Source organism: Thalia democratica, unplaced genomic scaffold, assembly GCF_965202585.1.
Source record: "Thalia democratica unplaced genomic scaffold, ktThaDemo2.hap1.1 HAP1_SCAFFOLD_536, whole genome shotgun sequence".
Taxonomy (NCBI): domain Eukaryota; kingdom Metazoa; phylum Chordata; class Thaliacea; order Salpida; family Salpidae; genus Thalia; species Thalia democratica.
Window position 1 is genome coordinate 40883 of NW_028139571.1, and position 19270 is coordinate 60152.

General features: G+C 27.1%; 1 protein-coding gene across 1 annotated transcript in view; it reads left to right on the forward strand.

Annotated features, from left to right (window-relative positions):
- LOC145846650 (dynein heavy chain domain-containing protein 1-like) overlaps window positions 1-10222 on the forward strand; it is a 29133-nt gene extending 18911 nt beyond the window's left edge. The window contains exons 23-38 of the mRNA XM_082953325.1: window positions 102-228; window positions 362-547; window positions 682-886; window positions 1093-1274; window positions 2821-2979; window positions 3719-3860; window positions 4296-4356; window positions 4543-4775; window positions 5933-6109; window positions 7125-7226; window positions 7300-7413; window positions 9142-9253; window positions 9411-9575; window positions 9720-9802; window positions 9870-9915; window positions 10128-10222. Of these exons, the coding sequence (XP_082809451.1) occupies window positions 102-228; window positions 362-547; window positions 682-886; window positions 1093-1274; window positions 2821-2979; window positions 3719-3860; window positions 4296-4356; window positions 4543-4775; window positions 5933-6109; window positions 7125-7226; window positions 7300-7413; window positions 9142-9253; window positions 9411-9575; window positions 9720-9802; window positions 9870-9915; window positions 10128-10222 (2189 nt within the window). The remainder of the gene's footprint in view (window positions 1-101; window positions 229-361; window positions 548-681; window positions 887-1092; window positions 1275-2820; window positions 2980-3718; window positions 3861-4295; window positions 4357-4542; window positions 4776-5932; window positions 6110-7124; window positions 7227-7299; window positions 7414-9141; window positions 9254-9410; window positions 9576-9719; window positions 9803-9869; window positions 9916-10127) is intronic.
- Window positions 10223-19270: the final 9048 nt, after the last annotated feature.

A 19270-nucleotide genomic window follows, 5' to 3' on the forward strand; every position in this document is an offset into this window, starting at 1 on the left:
ATAATTTCAGTTTTAAAACTTTGAATTAAGATGCCGAAAAAAAACAAACAAGCAGACTTTTTAGTTAATTTTGTTGCTACAACTTTTATTATTGCAAACAGGAATTTTGAGCAGATTTTTGCAACGTTCTCATTTCAAGCAGGACATAAGAAGGCCTGCTGCCTCAACAATCAGAAAATTGCAAGGATTAAAAGCAGTGAGAGAAAGCGCCAAGCTTGATGATTCCAAGTTAGCAGTTCAATATTGTTTGAAAACTTTAAACCTAAACAAAAAAACTGGGAAAATATTTTCGGAGCAGATATCGTCTAAGGTTATTGTTTTAAAATGTCTTTCATCTTTGTCTATGAAGAAATCTTTACAGCTTGCACCGATGGATAGTTTTAGATGGCGAACTAACACAGCATTGGATTGACCGGATTATTTGTTCAGTTGACGGCAATGCCTCGTTCAAGCTGGACAATCTCAACAAGCTTGAGTTTCCTCCTAAGTGCAACATCATATTTGAGTCTTCGTCCCTGACTGCAGCATCTCCTGCAATCGTTTCACAGTTAGTTTAAGATATAAGTACTCGAAAAAATTAAGTTAATAATCTTTTAGTAGTTTTTAACATTAAATACATCTTTCATTTTTATTTGTTTTTTGTTAACTGCAAGTACCTTTTCAACAATTTTTCAACACCAGATGTGCGGTTTTACACGTCCAAACACCGCAGACGTGGAAGCTGATTATGGACGCGTGGCTCGAAAACGCTCACTTCAACTTCATAGTTTCCAAGCTGGTGGTGAGAACGTGGAACGATATTTTGTACGACATGGTTCCCAACCTCATAGAGTTTCTCACAAAGATACGTCAGCACTCGAAATGCGGATATTTGCTGTTTGAACAAGTTTGAATTAGTTGTGTTCGGACTTACAAATTACTGATGTTAATAGAAATGAAAATCTGTTTGATTTCAGCGAAGTAGTTGTTAAATTGTTTAGAATTTAGCGAACAAGAGCTTAAAATTTATAAATGACAATATGATTTTTAAAAGTTTAACATTTTTGTATTTACCGGTAAGCTTTTAAAAAGTACTCAAAACAAAAAATGCAGAAATACCAGCAATTTTCCATCGGAGTGCACGAAATAAGCTCTTTTATATCTATATTCACTGCTTGCATGAAAAAAGTTGGCTTAGTAAGAAATGTTGATAATGAAAACAACCTTGCTGAAAACGGGCAAGAAGTTACCGAAAACAAAAATCGTCCACACGATATAAACATGCTAGACGTGAGGTTTGTCACATTAAAAATTTTTTCCAATTGTATTTATAGATAAAGTTTTAAAAATATGTTTAAGACTTTAAACTAAAATACTTGTTTAAAGAAAATTCTATACCTTTCTATGGTATATCAAATAAATCTTAACTTATTTATAACAAAATACTATATGATAAACTCTTCAAAATTTAAGTTTATGTAGATTAAGATTTCCTAAAAAGGGTCACATGGTCCCCTTATGGGCCATTTAATAAATTTAAGAGGCCATAAGGCTATAGTTTTAAACTTACATTAGATATTCTTGAGTTGAAGAGCAAAAATAAAAGGTCGTAGGCGTATTTAAGGGTAGTTTTGAAACTTATACCAGATAAACGAGGAAAATTGAAACTTATACTTAGGCATTTTAAAGTGGGTTATTTTAGAAAGTTAGGGGGCTATAAGCTGCAAGGGGGGGGGGGGTAATAAGGTCATATTTTGAAACTTAGACTAGATATTACGGAGATGGTGATGAAGAGCAAAAAAAATAGGTATTAGGATTTGTATAACGTTTAAAGAATTTTTATTGGAGGTGCCATTGCTTTTTTAATTTTTTTGAAGAAACCTTATGAAAAAAAGTTTAGGAAACCCTGATGTAGATGATGTAATTAAGGTTGTTTAAATACTGCTTATACAATTTTGATAATCAAACAGAAAATAAAGTTTTTGTGACTTAAATTACGGAATTTTTTTTAAAGTGACCATTCCTTGTTAGATTTTTAAACATATAGTAAATGTTATAATTTCATCAGATTTTAGTTTTTTGTTTAAAATGTCAACAGTATTTGTTAATAAATTCAGTACTTTTATATAAATAAGTTAGAATGGTGTTCAAGATGTTATAGTTATACTAGTTTTAATAAATTTTTGACTTAAAAATAATTAGTGTTTTTGGGATAAACTTAAGGTATTTTTTTTAATTGCTTAAGTTGAACAAATTAATTGTTAACTAAAAACGAACAGTATGCATATTGCATATTTTTACAGCATCCATATTTTATTTTTTTATAAAGACACTACTAAATGGAATAGAACATTTTGTTGCTTTAGTTTAACAAACAGTTTGGTTAAAACTGTTAAATTTTTCTATAAGTGAAATAGTTTTTTAAAAGTAGATGGCGTAGTATTCAAAGTATTTAAGCTACTACCAACAGTAACTAAATAAATCTGATAAAGTAATAAATATACTTTAGTTTAATTTTAGTTTTTATTAATTGAAGATTGCACTTTTCCTAAACTTATAACTGCCTTAAATTATTTTTTTTGCACAATATTAATAAGTTTATTCTACATTAAATAACGTTGAACATGTGGTTTGATTTGTACAAATCTTTTTATTGTTAAATTTATTTTGTTTAAAGTTTGTATTTGTTAATAAAGCTCAGTAACACTAACTTTCTGATATCGAAATTAACAAACTTCAATTATAGCGTTATTTTCTAAAAAGTTAAAGAAATGTTTTTCTGTTTTTTTATAATTTGCGTTGATAATATTTTAGTACTTAATCTGTAAAAATACAAAACAGAGCTCCATCAGCAATGAAGCTTACAACAGGAGGTAAAACAAGAGTTGTGTCTTCCCACCTTATCATATTTTCACTTGTTTGGTCTTTTGGTGGCTCTCTTGACCAACAGCAACAACTTCATTTCGATTGCTATTTTAGAAAAGAGGTGGACACTCTTCGGTTTGAAGACTTGCTAATTATTAATAAAACATAATTCAGTCGTAGAAAAACCACTACAAAATATTTTTTGAGACTTTGCCTAAGTAGGGGTTGGCAGCATTTTATAAGGAAACAGACATATTTACTAAAATAAGTTCTTTGACTGTCTCAGTATTTTACAAAACTTTTACTTAAAAAATAAATATAAACATTTAAGAGGAAATGCGCTTTAAAAAATAAAAATAGGCGGAATTTTACTCAGAAGTAATAAAAAACCTTTTTCGTAAAATTATGTTATAGAATAGCTTTAGATCAGATAAAACTTTGTTTATTTTGCTTACATTTTCAACTTAAAAACACATAATGGGCCAAACATTTTTGCTTTGAAGGCCATTTTTTTCTCGCAGTTTGTATTTTACTGAATCTTGCGATTTCTCTTTTTGTAAAAACAGGTTTTCAAAACTATATAAGTTAAAACTTTACTGATTGTTATCTACCAATATAATGCCGATAGTAATTTAGATTGAGGTATTATGTTAATTGTATAATTATATCATTTTAATTCGTCAATATAATTTGTATCTATACTAAATATATATTTTAGTAATTCAGCAACCAGCAAAATAGTTCTTTCTTATAAATCTGACCTGTTACTTTTAGTTGCCGACCTCTGGTCTAATAAGATCATGCATGTTATCCAAGCAGTTTACTGTTAGTTTACTAAATTAAATTAGAAACTAAGTTTTAATTTTTCATGAAGGTATTCAAATGTTGCTTTTCCCATTTCAAACACGGTGTTTGACTTCTACTACGACGAAGAACTTTGTTCTTTTTGTAAATGGGGTGGAGCGAAAGCTGATGGCCCCGATCTTTCTACACCAACTTATCACATGAACAGCAAGGTAAAAACACAATGTTAAGACTAAATAGATGTAAGTTTTAAATAACTTGAATAAGTTTTTTTTAGCCTCAGAGTGTTTTGACATGTTTAAATATAAGTTTTGTGTTTAATAGTTGTGATAAAGTTAGAGTCAAAGTGATAATAAGTTGCTCTGAAGTAACAAAATTTAAAAAAGATTTTACACTAAGCTTTAAATTTTTATCTTAAGAATAGTAATTTTGAATTGTAAATGCTAGTTTCAGCTTTATTTGAAGTTTGTAAAACAAAATGTTCTTGTCTAATAATACTTAAACTAGTTAAATGTTGTTCTGTTTGTCGGCAGGTGTTATAACAGAAAAAGACTAGTTATTCATTTTATATTTTTAGCTTAATATTTAAATGTAGACAGAGAGTTTGATGAAAATTTGTGTGTCATTGTTAAACAACAAACAATCAGTTCTGCTATTGGGCGATCATGGATGTGGCAAAACTGTTCTTGCCGATCAGTTCATCAAACAGTCTGTCAAATATAAAAAAATACAGTTTTCCTCCCGTTAGTTAAAATTGTTAATGAAAATTCAGACCCAATTATTTTAAATCAAACAAATTGTTAAAAAGTAAATTAGTTTTGTCTATACAATCTGTGACATAAGGATAATACTCTTCTAAACTATTTTAGCATACAAAACACATATATTTTAAAGTGATGACCCCAGTCCAGCTTCAAAGGTTGATTGAGAGCAAGACGTCACCTTCGCTTCAACGCATGAACCTTGGACTGATGGCTCACCCCAACACCACGCTAGCCGAAGTTTCAAAACTCACCAGAAAAATGTGTCATTTTTTCCTTGAAGACTTGTCTCTTAATACTGTTGGAAAAACCAATAAAGACAGTTACTTAGCTACTAGTTCGAGCAATCTTGAGCTATTGCGCCAGGTATATACTGAATTTTCTAAACTATTTGTTTTATTAAGTTTTTTACTTATTTAAAGGGCTAATGTTAACAACTCAGTGAAAGTAATTTTTTAAAATAAAAATAAGTTATAAGAAGTGTGGCAATAACAAAGTTTTAAAACACAAAAAATACTAATCTATTTTTTAATAAAACAACATTTTAGATTACAAATTTGTACTGAGTTATTTCTTAATTTATCAAGTAAGTACTGTGCATTATTATCCGCCAATACCACTGGAAAATATTTGTAAAAAAGTAAAAAACATCTACTAAGGCCGTACTTAATTTTTACTAGTTTGTCTCATTTGGTAGACTTTCATATCAGCCGGTAGATAATTTTACAGCTTAACAAAAGTTTTGGCTAAACAAGTGATCAATATTGGTGAGTTCTATGGAATTTGCACGTTAAAAAAGACTGTTTTGTTAAGATTATAAGTAATCTTCTTTAAATTTTCTCAATAAAAAAAATCTTTATTATTGTTTTTTATTACTTATAATATATTTATTGTTAATGTATTTTTATTGTTTTTAATTGGAAAATGATTAAGAAATGTTGGTCCCAAAGTTTTTGATTAAAATTTTTTTTAGAAGTCCTTATTGTAAGCGTTTCGAAATTGTTAAAATAGTCTTTTTAGAAAGTTATAGTACTTTTTAATATTCTACGCTATTCTTCGTGCAGTATCTTCAAAATAAGAAGATTGGTTCTAATATTGCTTAGTATTGTGGTCCTTATTATCCTTTTAGACTCAAGAAAGAACCTGTCTATATTCCCGTTAAGAAATCTAATATGTTCTACATACCTCGTTATTTGTATCGAAGTCTCTAGCTTAAAAAAGAAAAAAAAAACGAATGACATTTAGTAAACGAAAAATTTTAGATAAATTGGACCACAAAAAATTTGGGTCTATGCGTTTAATAAGAAAATGTTTACAAAATTGACTATATCTCAAAATAGAATTTAGAGCTTTATAAAAGTTTCTTTAACATTCATTTAACATCCAATTTTAGTTTTTCTAATAAAAACGTTTTGACCCCTGTGACCTTAAACTACTGTTTTTACATTTATTGTGTTAGTCTACATATTTCAAGCTAGTTATTTCTATGTTAAAGAAATGTTCTTTATAAACTATAACACCAGATTTTAACAACACAAGAAATTCACGACTATGAAAGGTTCATCAGCAAGTCACTGGAGCGTGACGTGGTTTTCCTGGCAACCGACACGCCGTCAACGACGGGTAGAGGAGAAGGTGGGGCCAGGAAGTTTGTCTCGCCCAGATTGTTGCGTCATTTTATCATACTCAGAATGCACAAGGTGATTTGAAAAAAAAGACTTTAAAGCTAATTAACTTAAGTTGTCATAACTAGTTTGTGTTTAATACATATGACAAAAAATATGGTATTGTAGTAGTATATAAAGTATTTATTATTTTTTTTGTTTTACATTAATTGGTACTTTAGATATGTTTGATACATTTGTTTGTAGTTTTGAATTAGTAACTATTTTTTTACTTTTGTTTTTAAGAAATTCTGAGTATGTTAGTTTGTTTTGTAGTACTATTATTCTAATAGTAAATAAAAAGCACTTAAATATAAAATAGTCTTGACATGTAGCTTTTTAAAGGTAAAATTTTTCTAAACATACTGTTTTAATAAAGGTCTATCTTGTATAATATGACTATATTTTAACGTGATAAGATTATCTTATAGTTAAAAAAATCTATTTTATAAATCATTGATTCACAAGCTTAGAAAAATAAACTATTCTAATAATTTATATTTATTCAAAAAATATTTACACTGTTTACTTTAATCATTGAAGATGTTATCATAAAAAAACTGTTGTTATAAATTATTTTTTTTACCTTGTTTAGAATATGCTAGAACTTATTAGAAAGTCTTAAAATTTTAGCTTTTAATCAAATTTATGTTGGAAAACAAAACTTTTATTATTATTACTGTTGATGTTGTTGTTGTTGTTGTTGTTGTTGTTGTTGTTGTTGTTGTTGTTGTTGTTGTTGTTGTTGTTGTTGTTGTTTTAAGGTGAAATAATTTCTACGCAACATAAGAAAAACATAACTCAGTATTAGTGTTATCATATTCGTGGTTTAGAATTACACACAAAAAGTTTAGAATACAGTTTGTAACATTTCTACTTAAGTAATGTACAATTTCTATTAATCTTTAAATTAAATACTTTTCACTGTTGTGTATACTTTCAGTGTCAATTGCACTAATGGTTCAGAATTCAACTGATCAATTTTGTTAGTTAGAAATATTCGTTTTTAAGTAGATAAGTGTTTGTAACAACAACAACTACAAACTTACAGCTATGTAGCAACGAAATGATGAAAATATTCAGTCCTCAGATCATGCATTGGTTAGATGAATTCCCTGTCACATCAGTAAAGAGAAACGACGACCTTGCAAAAGTGAAATATTTTTTTATTGCTTGAAAGTGTATTTTTTCATAAAATTTATGTTTGTTTATTAAAAAACTTTCAGGCAATCATTCACGCGACTTATGGGGTGTGCATGAGATGCATAAACAGCTTGAAGGCGTCCATACGAAAACCTCACTATGTATTTACATTAAATGATGTTGGTAAAGTTTTGAAGGTTAGTTTTTTATTTTATTTTGTTTTTAGGCTATAGATGTAGTACAATACAATTTTTAAGCTTTCTATTTTTTACTTATCAACCAGTTTCTTTTTATATCTTATAATATTGAATCACTTTTTGGAATATTAGGGATAATAGGTTTTTAACGGAAAAAGCTAAAAAGGCGAAAACAATTGTTTAATAAGTAACATATCTTCTTTTACTGTTTTACGATGATTTAAATAAGATTTTTTGAGTAAAACATTGTTTTGAAAGTAAAATATTAAAATACTTGAAGTTACAATTTAAAAAGAATTAATTTAGTTACTTTTAGTTTTCTAACGAAAGTTTAAGATGAAAAATTAATTTTTGTGTTTAAAACTGTTACAAAACTAACTATATCTCAAGTTTAAATTGAAGTATTTTGTTTTCTATATAAAAGAAGTTTTAGATTATACTATAAGCGGGTGCACGACAATTCAAATTCGGACAATTGAAATTCCGACAATTAAAAATCTTAAAAATTTCTTGAAAGGACCTTAACTCAAAATTTTTTATTTTTGATAAAAAAAAAAAAAAAGTATATGTATGTTGGCCTTGTAAATATCTACAAGCCATCTTTTTATTTTTGGAAATATTAAATACTTTTTGAGATGTGGCTGAAATAAGTTTGGAAATATAGTTATTTTTATTATATTTAAATATCTTAAGAAATATTTAAAATTTTGCAAATAATATAAAATGGCTTGTAGATATTACTGAGACCTACAAATGTATTTTTTTATATGATATGGTCTCTTAATTTTTTTTTAAGAATTTGAATTGTCGGAATTTAAATTTTCCGAGTTTGAATTGTCATGTAACCACTAAAATCTTACAAATAAGAGAAAATGAAAATTATTGTAAAACAGTGTTTAGAGCTCATATGACCTTAACTGAGAATGATACCATATTATTGCTCTAAAGACAATCTAAAAATATTGAATTTAGTTTGATGATTACTCTTCACAGATATTTTACAGTTGAACTTATTACAAATAACATTATTGATGGAATTTTATAGAAAGTTTTTACTGCACTCTAGTTATTGTTTTCAAATTACTATATGCACTTTTTTTACTTATAAAGAGGTAATTTGTACGTTACTATTTATACAGAAAATGTTAAACTTCTTCAACTTAATCAAATTTCAAAAGTTATTAAAGTGTTTTTAATAGTCTTTTACGCACATTTGTTATTGTGTAAATGTAGTTTATTGAAATCTCTTCTGGGTAAACTGGTTACGTGACAATTAAAAATCGTTTTTTAGTTCTTAAAAAAATGTCTATGAGGCTATATCTCAAAAAGTAACATATTTTTTTAAAAGATAAAAAAGTGGTTTTAGATCTAATTGTTAAGGATGTGATAGCAAAAAATTATCTGAAAATTTTTTATTAAAAAAGAGAAGTTTCAATAGTTACTAAAATTACTGTATTTTAAAACTAGTTTTAGTCATATCTAAAAAAATTATTGAAAATTAAAAATAGGGTCTGTAGGTATTAATTAGATTAGACCTACATACGTATTTTTCATTTTTTTCAAATATACTTTATTTTTTGATTTGTGGCCTTTGAAATTTTTTTAAGAATTTGAGTTGTCAGAATTTCAATTGAGCACCCGGGTAAAACCAATAAAATAATGTCGCATATTATGTAAGATAGTTAACAATATTGCCCTAATAACTTTGACAGATTTAATTTTAAACAGGGAATGTTTATGATGGTTCCTGTAGCACGAAAAATTAATTTGATCAGCAAAAGGCTCAGCAGAAGCAGCAAAATTCGAAGCAGTAGAGCTTCTAGAACCATACGAAGAGCATGTGAATTGAAATATACTTTTATAGTGTTTTTTATTTTATTCGTCACTTCACGCTAGTAGTTATATAACTTTTCAAATTGATACATACAAGTAAATAGTACGCATACTTTGTGTAAATAAAGCTACTCACAAACTTATGAAAGCATTTTATGTCGCAGCCGCACCGACAGGAACTTTCGAGGATTCGCCGGTGACCAGGGCAGTGGTGAGGTTGTGGCTCCACGAGTGCACCAGGGTCTTCTACGATCGCTTGGTTGAAGACAACGATCAAAAATATTTTGAAAAAATTCTTATGTACAACTTTTACAAGTTCTTCTGTCTAGGTAATTAGTAATTAATTAGTGTTTTTAGAAATAGTGTATGCCTACCTTGTTTAAATTTGTTAACTACAAACCAAAAAAATCAGTTATAATTCTAACAGTTTTCCTAAAAAAATAGGCTATTTTTTATTAATTTATTTTTCTCAGATATAGACCACAATGAAGAATCTTTGAATACAAAGCCAATAGACACAAATATGAGATTTTCAGGCGTACAAGCCACTTTAAATGTAATGTTTTTAGATTATGAGCATCAAAATAAACTTCTTGTATAATAAACGCTTTTTAAATACACAGATTGAAACTTGTGCTCCGAGCAGTTTAGGAAGCAATGCTGAAAAAGGTGAGAAGCATATTTGGAATTGTTAACTAAATTCTTCACTTTATAAATATTTAAAAATTGTTTGTCGATTTTGTTGTAAATTTGCTTAAATGAAAAACTTTTTATTTTAGTAAGTTGTATACTTTTTAGGCTTATTTACATAGTTTGAAGTTGAATAAAAAAAACAATTTAAAGATCTTGTAAATGTGTTTTATAATGTTTTACTGATTTAGATTTAAGAAACAGCTTAGCAACTCAAGAAGAGTTTAATTACGAGCCTGAAGCTGATGAGAACGAAGGAAAAATGAGTATAACTAATCCTGGTTAGACTCTTGCACTGTATAAGTTTTTTGATAGTAAAAAAAAAACACGTGTAGTGTTACACTCATAAGTAGTTACGCTTAAACTAAGAGCAATGTATGACTTTTATTATAAGGAACTACTAGCCTTATAACACTACTGCTACTACTAATGGTTTTATATGCTTATGCTAAGCTAAGTAAACATGTTCAAAAAGCTTAATTTCGCTCTTTAATAAGTGTTATACTTAATTTCTAAATATCGATTAATCTAAAGAACTTACAGAAGGGGAAAAAATTTACATTCCTCCGTCGGCTGGTGTTAGTAAAAATTCATCAAGTAAACCTTCCGCACCTAAAAATTATTTGGTAAAACCGCAAAAAACTTCAGAAATTGTAAGGAAAACTCTTGTGAAGTGTCAAGCAATTCAAAATGCTGAAGTTACTTCGAATTGGTCTCCAGCAATAACTAAACCACAAATTGTAAGCATGTTGAATTTTTTTTTTGTTCACTCAGCTTTGAAGATTTATGTTACCGAGTTGTCGATAAGCATTTAAAAAATCTTGGAGTTTTTTGATATTTATAAACTTTAAATTTGATGTAGTTATTTGATAGACTGTTGATGTCCCTTTAATAAAACTTCTATTTTACCTGCTTTTGAGTAGTTTTTATACTAAGTTTTTATAAACCTAAGGAACGTTAATGCTAACTTAGCTTCACTATTGTTAACCTTACTCAAAAACTTCTCTAATATTAAGTCTCTATCAAATTATATATTTTAGTAAGTATCGCTTAAAAATTACAATTGTAGTACAAGTTTAAATGGGGTATAATATTTTGAATTTTAATTCGTATACTAATTTTTGTTTATTGTATAGATATTTTCTGAAAATGAAAAATTTACTGATATCTTGATGAGCTACAATCTTATCTCGAAATCTGGATTTCTCTCTGGAGTTAAATACGTAGAAGGTACCAGAGAAGAAATCACTGAAGCTCTTCAATGTGAAATCAGTTATAGAAGTATTTTTTTTTTTGCAGTTGTTGGATAACTTAAATTAGTATGTTTATAACTATCATTTTTTTAATTTCTATATGTATATATGTAAATTTACTAAAAGCTAGAATGAACTGTCTTAAAGGTACATTTTAGTACTTCAGCTAAACTAAAGATCACATAAAGTTGTTAATGAACTTTTAGCTTTAAAGTAGATTTTTTAAACTCGACAATAGAAATAAGGGATAAATTAATAATGTAAACTAATGAACTTTTATATTGTGTACTAACTAATATATACTAACAATTTACGACTTCAATATAAAGCACCAAAGTTAAATTTTGTACAATTTTTTTACAGAAATTGAAGATAAAACGTTAGTGGCAAGCGATTTTGTTGTAAACCACGTGACCAGATTGTCTCGTCTCCTCGCGTCTGAAACATCTCAACACGCGCTAATTCTGTCTTCTGATGTAGCCATTAGTGGAGGGAAGTCATTGGTCAGACTTTTGGCTCGTTTGAATAATATCAAATTGTTTGAGCATTGTACCAATAGTTCGAATGGTTGTGATAATGGTACTGCGGAATTTAAACTGTTAGTTAAACCCTTTATGAATTACAATATTTCAGTTTTTCGTCTTATCTTAAAGGTAAAATTTAATTCAAAAGCTTAATTTTAAATGCTAAATAAGTAAAAACTAGTTTAAATTAAAGAAAATTAATCATATTAACTTTTAACGGAGTCAGTTTTTTATTTTTTTAATTGTTATTTGTTATATGGTTTGCAATACAATATTTACTTTTTGAACAGAACACTTAAAAAGGCTCATACAGAGGCTGGTTTAAACGAAAGTAAAGTTATATTGCTTTTATCAGAAGAATGTAATAAAAACTTACATTATCTTCAGGTATTAGAATCGATTATGGTTAATGGTAAGAGCTAGTTGATAAATATATTTTGCAGTTTAGTTGGTGTATGAACTTTTGTAGTGTAAGCTTTTGCAAGCAGGTTTTATCTGCTTTTTAAATAACTTTATTTTACAGGTTACTACACGGATTTATTTAACCATGAAGAGCTTACAGAACTTGTAATTGAAAACTCAAACTTCTTTAATAAACACCCAGCAGGACAGAAAACCAGACAAGTACCATATCACAAAATTAATGAATTTATTGAAACTTTTCTGTCTCGTGTTAAAAAAAATCTTTGTATTGTAATTTTGATGGATTGCCCTACTTGGAAAGGTATAGCCGTTTAGAAATTAAATTTAGAAGTTGTTTTAATACAGTTATTACGTTACTTGTAAAGGTTGCTTTAAATTAAAATTTTAAGTGGAAAGCTCAAAAATGTGTACTTAAGTGTTTTTATAGCATAAGCAAAAAAAATGTAATTATTTTTATGGATTATAGATACAGATGAGTTGTCAGTCGTAGAAGAAAAGGATGGCTACTTTCTTAATTTTGATAATCATAGACGAGTTCTTAACTTTACTGATCGCCTTAAGCAGTTAGTTTAAACTTAATTGCATATTCAAACCAATTTAGTTGTCAATTTTTTAAATTATTTACATATAAAATGACAGAACATAAATTTTAGTTTTTTTAACAAATACAATTATTAAATAAAGTTAAATAAGAACATAAAAAGTTATATTGTTATTTGATTTTCATACATCGTGAGATTTCAATTTACTAAAATACTAATAATATTTTGTTTTATTTTAACTAACTACAAACATGTTTAGATACTTGCATCAGAGTATTTTAATTTAAAGTTAAATTATGAATTATTATAAGGGAAAAAAGGAAAAAAAAAGCTAAGAAACTAAAAACCAATAAGTTTACTTAACATTTAAAATTTTTCAGTTTACCTCAGCTGTTTTGTAGTAGTCTTCTGATAGATTTTTATCGATCGTGGCCTCATTCGCATTGGAAACAAATTGCTGAAAATTTCTTTAAATGTCAAGTTGAAGCATACAAAAACGATAGCATTGATCCAGAGAAATCAGGTAGATAAACTTAGTTGTCTTCTTTGCAGTATTATATTAGAATTATCAGTTAATGCATAAGTTATTTTAATAAAAACATTGCTTTTTTTTATTTGCTTTAAAACAAAATAATAGTATAGTAATTATTTTCATCATTTTAAAGTACTGCTTAAAATATAGTTTTACTACTGTGGGTGAAAAATAATAAAATAAGTACTAAATAATAAATTATGATAAGTAAAGTATACTGATATATTTATTCATAAGTCTAAAATTATATTAAAAAAGATAACTCAAAAAATTAATAATGACTATTAAGGAATTCAACCTAGTAACTTAGTAGACCCTCAGCTACTAACTGACCAAATTGAAAACATTTCACATGTAATGGCACACATTCATATAGACTCCGCTAAAAGAACTAAAAGTTAGTTTTTTTAATCATTGTAGATTGCTGCTTTAGATTGTTTTTTTTAAGTAATTATTTAGGAGTTATTATTATACTGTCATAAATTTTAACGATTAGATCTTAAATTTCTTATTATCTTGGAATATCTACATCTAGTCAAAATCTACCAACCATTAAAGTTGTATTTAGCTTTTTTTGTAGAGTACTCTTAAAAAATAGTTGTATACTCTTAAAAAATTGAAGCTTTTTAATACTCTGAACTTTAGTTATTATAGTAGAGTACTCATACTTATAAGTACATTAAGTGGATTTTGTGACTTCTACTGTAGCGATAATCACTAAAATACTATATAATATGAAACTCACGTTTGTTGGTATTACTTATTCAAAAAGTTATTTTGTTTTAGTGAACTTATAAGCTTTTTCACAAAAAAAGGAATATTTTTTTAAGCATAAATCATTTATTTTAATTATATACCAATATTTTTAACCTTTCTATTGTTCTGATTTATATTTTTTGTTAATTTTAGCAATACTAACTTTGTAGAACCTTGTGTATTTCTGTTTTTATTTATTAATCTTCAAAACAGCAAGTATACAAGTATTTTCGGTGAACTTCTTTAAAAAAAACTAGTAAAGAGATCTATTTTAGGTCATTCTTATCTCATGATAAATGTATAGTATTGATTTAGTTTTTATCGTGTTTTATTATTGAAATAACAAGACTAAAGTACTTTTAGAACTATTTATTTACGATCTATAATTTTATCATCAAAATTTACTACTGCTTTTTCGAAAAATATCAAACATTTAAATGAATATGAGTGAATAATAAGTAGCAAGCATCTGTATCTATTTTTTGCACATGTAAATCGTAGAAAATCAAGATTTTCGAGATTTTGAGCAGCTCGTATTTTTCAAAATCTTCCTCATCAAAAATAAAATTTAGATACAAATATAGTACTCAAAGTATTTGTTAAGTTTCACCAAATAAATATCTAATAAGGAAGTTTTCGTTAGTAAAACAGGACACGTTCAAAATCCACACGCGATCAAAATCCACCCAGTCAAATTTGAGAAGTGCTTACCGATCGAGGGTAAGGGTTAGGGGTAACAGTAATAGTGAATTATAAATAAAAAATGAATATAAAAAATGCAAAAAATGTATAAAATGAATAAATAAAAATAAAAAAAATTGGATGGATTTTGATAGTATACCAATAAAACACATTATTAGTATGAACCTTTATTAAAAAAAAAGTAGTTAAGGGCATAGGGGGGTTAACACCTTTTTTTTGAAATTTGATCTTATTTATTTAGTTTTTACTAAGCTACAAGACGCTTTTTACAGATTTTAAAAATTCAAAATAATTTTTGAGATATAGCCGGTCAAAGTCGGAGGCAACAATAGGATCCTTATGGGAGGCGCAAACTAAAACGGCAAATAACTAATTTTTAAACTGTTTTTTTGTTAATTTTTTATATAATTTTTTGTTTTTAAATTCATTCCGACAGAACTTTAAAAAATATATCAAGGAAAATTTCCTGAAAGTTTGAGGTGGTTATCTCAAGAAATGTAGGAGAAGATAGATTTTTAGTGAAATAGTCTATTTTTGCCGTTTTAATTTGCGCCCCCCCCCCCCCCCCCCCTTTTTACCTCCGACTATGACCGACTATATCTCAAAAATTTTTTTGAACTTTTTTAATCTGTAAAAAGCATTTTGTAGCTTAGTAAAAACTATATAAAATAAAATCAAAATTCAAAAAAAGGTGTTTACCCCCCGTATGCCCTTAAAGAAAGGAAGTGAGTGGGAGTTGTAGCCAGTAGAGCTTATTTATACGTACAATTACAGTATATTTTATATGTCATATATGTGAATGATCGAATAAATATGATCAAGCCTTTGTTAAACTTGAGCTTGTCTCACGGCATACGAAAATCTAGGCTTAGGCTCTGTAGACTTTCGCCGATGTTTTTGTTGATCATATACGTGAAGCTATACGTAAAGTCTTTACAAATAATTATTGCACTACTAAGTTTTGTAAAACAAAGTAGTTTTCCATTCGACAATAAAATAATTTTGTTAGATTTTTATCCTTTAAGCTCATGATTTTTTTAGAAATTTTATTTTAAATAACTAAACCTTGATTAAAAAAATTCTCTAAAGTTCAAAAAAAAAACTTAGTTTATTAAAAATATAGTTGTCAAATATTATAACTACTTTAATAAACATATACTTTAGGTACTTCGATTAATTCAATGCTTTTAACAATGAATTAATAAAAATGAATTTAGAATTTTTTTTTTAAGAGTCGTTGTCAAATTCAGAAGATATAATTGGTCCTTTATCTTTTTTAAAAATGGCTGGTATGATTAGTGGAATAGCCTGTAGAATCTACGAAAAATCTCAAGAAGTACTGAACAGGTTAAAAGTGCTTTTAAAGTCTAAAAAAGTAGTAGCACATTTATATAAAATGCTATATACAGAATGTTTTTTATTAGTTTTGCACAGCAACTGTATTATAACAATGCTTATAGTTGTTAGAAATAAAATTTTGCTTTACCTAAAAAAATTAAGCTTTTATATAGTTTTCGATTTACCTACTTCAAGGTTTGACAAAGTAGTCACCCGGGTTCGTCTGTTGAAAAACGAAATTTCTGATTTCGTCAAGCAACGTGACTTTCTCGTTCCGCAACATCAGCAAGCGATTAAGTTAGAGGAAGAGTGGAAACACACGCTTGGAAGAGCTACTTCTGAGTACAAAGAGGCCAAAAACGACTGCAATGTAGAAAAGATAGCTATCAATGAGCTCGAAGAAAAACTGACGCAAACAAAAAGAATGTCAGTTAAAGCGGCCGACGAGGTGAAATTTTTTGATAAGTTATTTATATATAAAAAACAGGGTTGCCAAAAAGCTTGGAGTCCTAAAAAGACCTGGAATTTGATAATTTAAGGAAAAAAAAAAGAAAAATCCTAGAACTCGAGAAATTTAGAAAATAAACCAAGTAAAACCTAGAATTTTAATAAAAGTCACTTGAAATATTTTTTTACAATTTTTTTAAAAACTATTTTTACATATAGAGTAACAAAATTTCTATTAGATACGAAAAATCTATCATAAAGATTAAAAAACACATTTAAAGTAGCTTGACAGTATTTTTTCAATGTTGTTATACTACTGAAGACAGTCTTTTAAACTTGAGTTTGATTTTATTCAAAATATAGACAAATATTTTAAAACCTGGATTGATTTACAAAAAATCTATGGAAACCTGTATTAAGTAAATTAGCTTTAAATTTTTTTTAGTAATTTCTTTAAACATTTCATAATTAGTAAACTACAATGTAGTTTAACTTTCTATTTTAACTACATTTGAAAAAATATTAAAGTTTTATACAAAAAAAATAAAGTTAAAAACTCTCTATTTGATAAGTTTAATTTTATTATTTTTATAAATTTATTATTAATCTATATAGAGAAAACTATTAAATTTAAAGATTTTAGTTATAAAAGCGTTTTTATTTTGTGAAAAAAAAGACGAAAGAAAAAAACATTTTTTAATCTTTGTTCCAATAAATAAAGAAGTTTGTGTTGAACGAAATTATAAAGATGAAATTGTTTTAAATTTTACTACTATTACAAAATAGACTAGACTATATTTAAATATAAACCATTTTTAGCTTTTCATTTTCTGTTTAAGATTCCCTTAAATATTTATTATGATATAAATCTGTATAATTATTTGTGTTGACTATAAAATATTGCACAATTTACTGTGTAAAGAGCTTGTTTAGATAGTTATAAACGTGCTAATTAACTATTTTATTTATGACCAGTTTTGTGAGAAAATAATCTGACAAGGATGTTTCACAAGTTCAGATGTTTTTTTCACCGAAACTGGTCATAAATAAATAGTTAAATAGCATCTTTACTATATGGTACAAAAACCTAAAAACTTTGTATAAAGAGTAAAATTAAAGAAAAAACGGTAACTGCTAACACTTATAACTTAGTATATTTCTAGTACTAAATCAAAACTTAAAACAGTTCTATGCTAAAAACTTTCTTCCATCTTTAAACATTCTTTTCAAAAATTGCTCGCTCTTATATCAATCAGCTTTCAAAGTATAAATATTAACACGTGCGCCGCATCATCAGACGCAACCGTTGTTTGACATGGCCGTGGAAGCTTTGAGGCATCTCAGTTACACGGACTTGTTGGAGATCAAGCGGTACCAATCGCCACCCATTGGAACTGTAAAAGTCATTGAGTGTTTGTGCAGAATGTTTGAAGTGAAGCCAATATGCTGGGAGTCTGGTAGAAACCTTATTTTAAAAGAAGGGTGGGTATTCTAAAATAACTGTTTTCTTACAAAAATATTTAGTTGTATACGCTTAAAAAGTCCACCAAGCTTCTACTTTCAGTTTATAAGTTTTTTATTTTTCTAATTTACTATAAATGAAAAGTTAATTTTTCACATTTAGTGTGAATTAAATGCCAACTTACTGTAAGCTATGTATGTTATAAAAACAATGTTGAGCAACTAAATTTATTAATCAGTCGAAATAAAGATTACAAAAAATAAGCTACAAACAAAATTTATTTTTATTTACCTCAAAACTAAAACTTAATATTTTGTTAATAATTACAATTTATTAATCAATGTTAAATACAATTTAACTTTTAAATAGATTATAGCTTGAATTTTTATAATAGCTACTAGGCGTGATTAAAATAGTTCTGTGATTTAAAATTAATATTACTAAGTTGAAATCTATATTTAATATTAGTTACAGTTTTTTTTCGGTGGTGATAGTTAAAAAAACCTTAAATAATCTGAAAACTTCTAGAAATATGAGTTTGGTGGGAATAATTTTATTTTTGAATATCAGTTTAAACACAAGGTTGTTTCAACCTTTCATTATTCTTTTTCAAACATTAAAAACACTATGAAAAAGGAATTTTTTTAGTAAAACAACATATTTGAATTTACACTAAAGTTTACCAAACTCATTTTCATAATTGCCAGTTTTGCTGAAATTAAAAAAAATATTACCCCTTTTTATTTAGTTTGTTTTTTGCTTACTTATTAGTTATTTGGGACGATATCGCCCATTTTAGGAAACTCTGATTTAGGGTTTGATTAAAGTTAAGAATATTAGTAACTGGAACGGCTTAATTTCAAAACTAAGTAAATTAAATCAAGTCGGCTGCACAAATAAAAAAAAAATATCAAAAAATATTGCATATACAAATTTCACTTTATAAATTATAATTTAAACCAAAAATGATACTTAAAAAAATTTATAAAAGTTTCAGTAATTTGGAAAAAGTACTAATAAATCAAAGATTACAAATACTTTTAGAGTTTTCGATCACTTTCTTTTATCTTCTGTTTGTGTTGTTTGTGCTGGTAATTTAAAAAAATAGAAAAATATAAAGCAAAAGCAAATAAGTTCAGAGTAATTTTAAGTAAATTAATTTCATGTGAAAAACAGAATCTTTACGCAGTTGGAGTTCTATGACAAAGACCACATGTCAAACTCTGTTTATGAGTACTTGAGTGGTTACATTAAACAGCCTACATTTACGGTTTGTTTTAAGTTCGTATTCTTTTAATAGTGTATTTTTTCATCCTAACTTTAAATTTTGTACAATTCATCTATTTTTTTCTAAA